This window comes from the organism of the source record quoted next (genome assembly GCF_019968985.1).
Source record: "MAG: Porospora cf. gigantea B chromosome Unknown PgB_NODE_27_length_66552_cov_117.71, whole genome shotgun sequence".
NCBI classification, from domain to species: domain Eukaryota; phylum Apicomplexa; class Conoidasida; order Eugregarinorida; family Porosporidae; genus Porospora; species Porospora cf. gigantea B.
The window spans coordinates 58,610-66,552 of NW_027178878.1; the positions used below are offsets into that span (position 1 = coordinate 58,610).

At 52.8% G+C, this 7,943-nt stretch overlaps 3 protein-coding genes across 4 annotated transcripts; 2 read left to right on the forward strand and 1 right to left on the reverse strand.

Moving 5' to 3' along the window:
• Nucleotides 1-280: 280 nt before the first annotated feature.
• On the forward strand, nt 281-874 carry KVP17_005351 (uncharacterized protein; the record flags this gene model as incomplete). The annotated part of the gene is made up of 1 exon (XM_068515160.1): nt 281-874. One exon carries the CDS (start codon nt 281-283, stop codon nt 872-874), a length of 594 nt encoding a protein of 197 aa, XP_068375993.1.
• KVP17_004458 (uncharacterized protein) lies at nt 867-3,135 on the reverse strand (the record flags this gene model as incomplete). Of its 2 annotated transcripts, XM_068522666.1 has the most annotated exons (3): nt 1,076-1,138; nt 1,167-2,750; nt 2,779-3,135. In XM_068522666.1, the coding sequence occupies 3 exons, from the start codon at nt 3,133-3,135 to the stop codon at nt 1,076-1,078; spliced, it is 2,004 nt and encodes a 667-aa protein (XP_068375970.1). The 2 variants fall into 2 exon arrangements, with proteins under 2 accessions (XP_068375971.1, XP_068375970.1); XM_068522667.1 differs by having other exon boundaries at nt 867-2,750.
• Nucleotides 3,136-3,531: 396 nt separating this feature from the next.
• Nucleotides 3,532-6,618, forward strand: KVP17_004455 (uncharacterized protein; the record flags this gene model as incomplete). The annotated part of the gene is made up of 2 exons (XM_068522663.1): nt 3,532-4,169; nt 4,197-6,618. The coding sequence occupies 2 exons, from the start codon at nt 3,532-3,534 to the stop codon at nt 6,616-6,618; spliced, it is 3,060 nt and encodes a 1,019-aa protein (XP_068375967.1).
• Between the last annotated feature and the right edge of the window lie 1,325 nt (nt 6,619-7,943).

Sequence of the window (7,943 nt, forward strand, 5' to 3'; positions counted from 1 at the left end):
TACTTTGGAACCCAGGCCGCAGGAGGAGAGGGCGTAGGAGCCGGAGTCCTCAGGGCGTGTGAACTGTGGACAGCACTCTTGGTAGAGTGGAAACATGTCAGCATCTGGCCGGGTGAAGGTCTTGTAGAAATCGTCCTCGTTCGTTACATCCAGTTTGGCTGGTAAAATCTACAACAGTAGCTCACTTCCATCAGCACAGAAATGCGACGCAGGGTTCACGTATCCGACCGCGCTCGCAAGTGTCACAAGAGTGCAGTTAAGCATCGGAATAATTACCCAAATGCGTGCACTATTGAGCCTTCTAACGCTGGCGGTTCTGGCAGTCGAGTTCAACTACAAACCTCGGCCTGGCGTGGAGAAGTGCTTCGGCCAGGACATTCCTGCAGAAAGCCCTGTGCTCGTTTCAATCGATCCCCTGGACAGCGTCAACACCACGTTGCGGATAGCTGTGAACTCGATGACAGACGAATTCGAGGCATATCATGAGATGAAATTGAAGATGCAGCAAACAATGTTCTCGTTGCACGAAGATTCACAGGTCGAAATTTGCGTCCGTATCGAGGAGCCCAGCGTTAAAGGTGTGGACGTGAAGGTGCTCTGGGGGGCTGGAGTGCATGACTACAACCATTTACTCAGTACGAATGACACCGACTACTTGAATGATCGCATTCACAGCTTGGAGGATAAGGTTTGGGCCGCGGAAAAGCTCATGCTATCGTTGCGACGTCGGGAGTCGCGCATGAGAAAGACTAGCGATAGCGTCAATCGAGGTGTAATGGGCCTTTCCATGCTGAACGCCGCTTTGATGGCAGTTCTCGTGTTGGTCGAAGTCCTCAGTTTCAAGCGTTTTCTACGCAAAAAGAAAGTTATTTGACTGTGAACAAATCGCAAGAGGAGCTCGTTTGGGTTTCGCAGTCCTCAAACAGGGAGAGATGATCGAAGAACAATCGACGATGATGCGCTTCGTTCTTTTTGTCGCACATCCAATTCGAGATATGCTGCTGCGACCCTCCCTGAAAGCCACACAGAGGTGAGTTGCGGTATACCACAGACTTCGGTCTGTTCCGCGAGGGGCTCATAGGAGGTGATGCAAAGACTGAGGGAACGCGGTCGCATCCTCGTTGTAGTCGTGGTCGGGCTGTGCGGTAGCCCCAGTTGTCCCTCACACATTCCCGGTGGTAGTAGGGTCCTCCGCTACACACGTCAACGTCCTCCGAATTATCAGGCACATTCCGAAAGCTCCCTTGCAAAAGCTCCTCAAACTCGTCCATCATACGGTCAAGGGCTTTCTCCTGAGTCGCATCCGGACACCCCACACAGTGAACTCGGAAGTAGTGCTTTTGGGGGACGTCAGAGTGGAGTTTCAGGGTGAAATCCTGCAGGGGGGCCGCATTTGTTGCATGGTCACGGAAAAAGCCTGCGCTACTGAGCGGCTGCCGGTCTTGTGAGCCAGCATCAGCCTTTTGCCATCGAAACCTCCAGGGATACGAGAGATCTGTCCGGAAGTCAAACCCTGCCTTCGCCCATTCCAACCTCGCTACTTGCTGTTTCAGCTGCGATACCGCCTCATTCCCTCCGAAAAAGCAAAACTCATGAACGAACCGATAAAGGTTCCTGGATCTAAAACGTTCAAGAAGCTCTTTGCCTTTGGTTGCGAACTCGTGGCCAATCACTGACGCGCAGTCATCACGGTCCAAGGGCGCCAAAAGAGTCGCGTCAGTCAATTGAGCGAACAGATCTGGTTCGCAATTTATCTTATTGTACTTCCAGTAGTCTGACAGAAGCAGTGCCATGTCGAACAGGAGGTGCTCAGCCCCCAGGGCCTTGGGATGGAGATAGACAGAGTCAAACATCCTGAACCTAAATCGTCCCAGGTTGAGAACATCTTCATGGATTTTGCTCTCGTAGACTACATGTCCTCCTGCAATAGACGAATGGTTGAAGATACGTTCATAATCAAATGAGGGGCGTAGGTTCCGGCTGCACATCGCGGAATCACGTAACAAGTAGTCGATCCTGTCAGCGTCTACGCCTGAGACGCCATTGGATATGATCTGAGTCAGCGCTCGGTCGTACTCCTCCATATTCCGCGTGTCCCGGGGGTAGTGGTAACTCACTCCACGGATGGACTCCTCTATTCGTTGTCTCTCGGCTTTGGTGAACACCTCCAGCCACTCGCATCCATACGTTGCGGCATTGTCCCAGATCTTATCCATGATCTTGATGGATCTGTCTTCATGAGCCCAGAGCGAATTCGTTCCATCATCCAGGGCGGGCCGTAGAGTGTCGTAGAAGTGCCCCCATGGCCCGTGCCCGATATCGTGCACGAGGCCCGCAAAGGCCACCCATGTTTTGGAAGTCAGAACCTGCCTACATTGAGGCGAGAGGCCCAGCCGGTGGCTGAGGAGCTTCTCACTCCACATCCAACACAGATGCGACACACCAAGGCTGTGAGGCTTTCGGGAGTGCTCAGCTGATGGGTAGATATGGTATGCAGGCCCTAATTGCTTCAGCTGGCCTAGACGCATGAAGTAGGGAGTATCCACGACATTCCAAAAGCAATCCTGCAGAACGATCTCACCATGAATAGAGCATTGCACTGTTCTGGGGGCTGCGTCCAATTTAAGGAACTTGTCGCCAAAGGCCATATTCTCCACTGCGTCTATTAGAGTAGTCCAGTCGTCCAAACTCATCCCAAATTGTGGGTCGTCAGACGACCAAACTTCCTCCACCCCGTCTCGTTTGGAAATCTGCGTATCGAGAAGATTTATTGTTCACCCTTTGTTGGCACAGATCGTACCCATTTGCAATACCGCGACTTCCGAGGTCGTCAAACGCGTGGAACAGGCCAAGGCTCTCGAGGATAGCCGCAAATGAGTCCACATCTGTGGATCTCACCATGCGGTGAAACGCTTCCAATTTGACGGCAACAGCAATCTTCTCATCCTTGCTCCTGCCCTCGATAACGTGCTCCAGCTGTTTGTGGCACACGCCACCGCTGCCCAAGAGACGTTTAGTCTTAAGCAACATCTGTCGCTCATCGCCATGCAATTGTAACGCCTCGACAATATCGTCCCTTAAACTCATTGCGCCCGCATCAGTCAAAATTGACTGCAGAGGCAGAATGTTTGACATGTGGTCAGATTAATGAATTTAGCCTGTGTGCACCTGGTGCCGTTTTTTATGCATTCACTAGCGTTGCCCGCGGGCAACAGCGACCCAGCCCACTATCGTGAAACATGTCAAGCTCTTCCTAGGGGTTACTTAGCCAGCAGGTTCCGGTGCGGGTTCAAGAGATTCGCAGAGCTGTTCAAGTCCCACAGCCGTTAAAGCGGCTCCCAGAGCTGTTAAATAGACTCCCAGAGCTGTTGAAGCGACTCCCAGAGCTGTTCGAGTGATTCCCAGACCAGTAGCTCTTCAAACGACTCAGGTCGCAACAGCAGCATTCGAAACAGAACTCTTTCTTGGTGCTGTCATCTTGCAGGTCAACCTGCTGCTTGGAATCGAGACAAATCCGAAATTAATTCTTCAATGGCCGACGCAATTGTGCTGTCGCCAGACGAGGTGCAAGAATTTCAGGCTCAATGGCCCCTCGACGACGCTTCCCCCAAGAAGCCCTGGTCATCCAAAGTTTGGAGGGCTGAGCGGGTCGTTAGCTCGTTCTACAGCGGGGGACCTTTGGAGTTCAACTCTACGCTGGGATTGGCCTTTTGCCACTTTGACGGATGCGTCCGAGTTGTGACGTTGGAGGGCGATGTCTGCGGCGTCTTGGGCGATTTGCAGAACCCCGACAAGATCACCAACTTCGCCGTGGATCGTCGGGGTGAAATACTGGTCGCTACGTACAAATCCAACCTAATGCGTACCTTCGCCATCGAGTTGGCCGCGGAAGGCCGGGCGTTTTCCGTCAGCTTCAACGAGACTCGGGTTTGGAAGGGTGCCGACGCCGTGGCTAGAGTGCTGAGGATTGACCCCACATCCACCCTCGTTGCCGTCGGCGGCGCTGATGGCTCGTTAGTTGTACACGATCTTCGGAAAGGCCACATGTCGCATCAGCTTCGAAGTGAAGATCGTGACATCACGCTCGTAAGATTCCACCCAACAAAGTTATTGTTGTTCTACGCCACCGCTGCAGGAGAGATGAGAGTGTTTGATCTCTACAGGAACATGTGAGTACTGATTTTTAATTAACACAGCATCGTGGCCAATATGAATGACCACATGTCCCGAGTCACGGATATGGTACTGCTGCAGGTGGCTGGTGACGACGGACTGGGTGCCATGGCTTCCGTTAGCAGCGACCACACTATAAATGTGTGGGATTTGACCAGTGTCCAAGACGGGTACCCTGAGGGGACCATGGCAGGATGCAAAGTCGTGGAAGGCGAGCCTACCAAGGTGAAACGTACGCAATTAACCCCAGTGAAGCAAATCATCACCCACGAGACTACGTATGCACTCGGAACGGCCAGTCGGGCGGAAATTGGTTTCGATTCTAAGGGTCCGTGGGTGATTATCACCGCTGGAGAAGAGTGCTTTTTGAAGGTTTGGGACCCTGTCACCGGGGAACTCGTTACATCCATTCCCACACCACATCTATCTCGAGAGGGGCCAATCACCCGGCTTGAGCGATTAGGCGATGAACTGGTAACAGTTGCTGACGACCGCGTCGTGGTCCGATGGAAGCTTGCGGGACTCGAGAAGATTAGCGTGCTCGCAGGGCATCTGGATGACGTATTCGACGTCCAGGCGTTTAGAGTCAACCCTCTCCATGAGATGCAGGACGCCGACGAGCCTCCTGCGAAGAAGGTTCGATCCGAACCGGAGGCCACAGAGACTCTTGGTATCTTCAGTCTCCGTGGGGACGAAAGAGTACACTATTTCGAAATCTCTGATAGTGATCTGACTACGTTAGAGTTACGACGATTGCGAATAGCTGAACGCCGGAAAGAAAAGAGACGGCAACTCCTAGAGAAACCCATTCTAGAGGGTAAGCTGGAACGATCCAAGAAGGCCAAACAGGACAAGCAAGATGAGAGCGACATGTTTGATTTCAGCGAAGACGAGAAGTATGAAGCATTCACTCCGAAGGAGCTGGTTCAGATCAACCAGAAGGCGGAGTTCAGACCTACGCAGCAACAGTTTATGAACAAGCATGCGAGCATGGTGGTTTGCGCCGCTGTCTCTGCAGACACCTGTTGGCTGGCCTCCGGCGACCGAAGCTCGATGATCAATTTGTGGTCAACAAGGATGAAGAAGCCAGTGGCTGTATTATCAGGACACACCGCGGCCGTCACTGCTGTGGTTTGGTCACGGAGACTGGGAAAGGGTGAAAATTGTTCTTGCTTACCCCTTGTACCCAGCTTTGGCGAGAATTTTTTCCTATGCTCTGGGTCGGATGATGGGAATGTCAAGCGGTGGAACATAAACCGCAACAAGCTAAGAAAAGTTGCACTCGCGCTCGACAACGGCAGACCTGTCGATCTCCTGGAATTGGCTTCGCCGTCTGGATCCATCGTGGCCCACACCAAAGCTGTCAACGCTCTAGACGTCTCGCTGAACAACAGCCTACTGGCCACAGGGAGCAACGACCGGCAGGTCAAGATCTGGACGCTTCCGAATCTTCGTCCTCTCGTAACCTGCAAGGGACACAAGCGTGGTGTTTGGGCGGTTAAGTTCTCGCCGGTTGAGAAAGTTGTGGTATCTGCCGCGTCCGACGCAATAATCCACCTGTGGTCTGTCACTGACGGCTCGTGTCTGAAGACTCTGATGGGCCATAAGGGGGCTGTCCACTCAGTCTCCTTTATTAGTCCGCTGGCCACGCAGCTGGTGAGTTCAGGAGCAGACAGAACGATACGCGTCTGGAATGTGAAGACATCCGAGTGTGTGGGGGTGTTTGAGGCTCATGACGACCGAGTATGGGCAGCGCAGTTAGTCGACAACGAAGATCGCCAACTTCCACCGACCACGATGATCTCCTGTGGCAGTGACGGCCGTGTCGTCGTTTGGAAGGACAAAACGGTGGAAGAGGGCGACGAGGAGGCGGCAATAAAAGCTCAGGAACTCAAGGACGCACATGAGATTGAGAACCTGGCGAAGGATGGCCATGTGGAAGAGTCGCTGAGAATGTGTTTAAAGCTCAGAAAGGATCGACAGGCGTTTGACATCCTTGAGAAGAAGATGACGGAATGTTTTTTGCGATCCACTCAGAAAGCAGCGTCGGCGGAGATCACAGACGCGCTAGCTGTGGGCGACACAGAAGTGACTCGCACATGTCCCTCCTTGCCAGATATCTATGGGGAGCTCGACTTCGACATGCACAAGTGGCTACTGTCTCTGGATGACGTGCTCCTTACTCGCCTGCTGAACCTGATCGAGATCTGGCAGCGAAGGAGCTCGTGGATGGCCAACGGACTGTTGGCTCAAATCCTACAACTCTTCAGCGGCGAGGCGCTTGCCAAACTTGAAGGTTTCGAGAACTTTGCCTCTCGTTTCGTCCACCTTTCACAGAAGCACTCCGACAGGCTCCACACCCTCAAGCAAAAAGCATTCCTCTTGGATATAGCCCTCTCTCAGGTTACAATCTTGGAGACTAATGATCCCTTTGAAGCCTGTTAAGCATATGTTTCACGTGGGGCTATAAACTTCAAAAAAGGACACATACATTTTGGAATGGTTCGTGGAAGCCCGTGGCCAACGCAAGTCGTGACGGATGCTCGAAGGTTTATGGTCTGGTGGTTCGATCACAATATCGACTGGATGAACTGTTGCCAGTTCGATTTTGTGGGCTTTTACAAGGTCATCGAACAGTTGGGTATGCGGGGCTGCATGATGAGAGCTTTCGTCAAGTTTATCATTGAGGCATATTTCGCCGAGATGGCTCAACGAACCCTGGCGCTGGAAGACGGGAGCTGCTCCCCCATTCAGTGCCTGAGATCCGTAATGGCACCTCCGAAATTATGGAGGCCGCGGTCTTTCACGCCTGCCCCTTCGCAATGCCTGGTGGTTGATGTTCCTGGAATGCTCCCAGGGGCTCAGGTATTCCTTTGCGACGATTCGTCTGCTTCGTCCGTGGATGATGTTGTGGTGCAACGGGACGTGCCGAGGTTAGACCTAGCTCGACTATTCTGTGCCTATGACGAGTTACCTCTTTCGCAACGGCCTAATGTGGCACCACATACGATTGCTGGCAGAGGATCACAAAGGTCTCCAAGGTCCCCAAGGTCTCCAAGGTCTCCAAGATCTCCAAGGTCTCCAAGGTCTCCTAGGACGACGAGACAGCCTCCTCCGACGTCCCCACGGCTAGGTCAACCAACTATGCGCCTGCCATTAGGGTGTACCGTAGGCCCTCTCGCCATGGACACGGGCCCTTTATCCACTCGTAGAGGCTTCACCCGTCCCGAAATACCCCAGGCATCGCGCACTAATAACTCAACCACAGTCCGTCGAGGTGCCGCCGACACTCTAAGAGGGCTGTTATCGCCTCGGGTGGACGCAACTCCTCGCTGTCAGATTAATCGCGCGAGGTCTGCGGAGCCGGCGGCATACATCGGACTTAACCGCTTACTACAGGAGGCCAACGCTCTCCGCGTCCACAGGCGAGCGCCGTCCCTTCAGCGACGCGCGTTTTCGCAGCTGCTGGGTACTTTTCGCTGATATTACCTTGACACCCCTAATACCGCTGCCTGCTGCGCTCCCTGATACTGCTCCCCAACATTCTGGGTGACTTTTTGTGTACTGCATGTCATCGTTTTGTACTCATGAATCCTACAACTGAATCTGACATTGCCCTCTCTGGAACTCCATAAACCAGAATCACATCAAATCTTATGAAAAGTGATGTTATGTCCGTTCTGTCCCCAATGTCAACGGAATTAATGTTAGTTTACATCGAATGTGCTCGAACAGTGTCATTTTATAGTGACTCTACTTGTTCTCCCTGC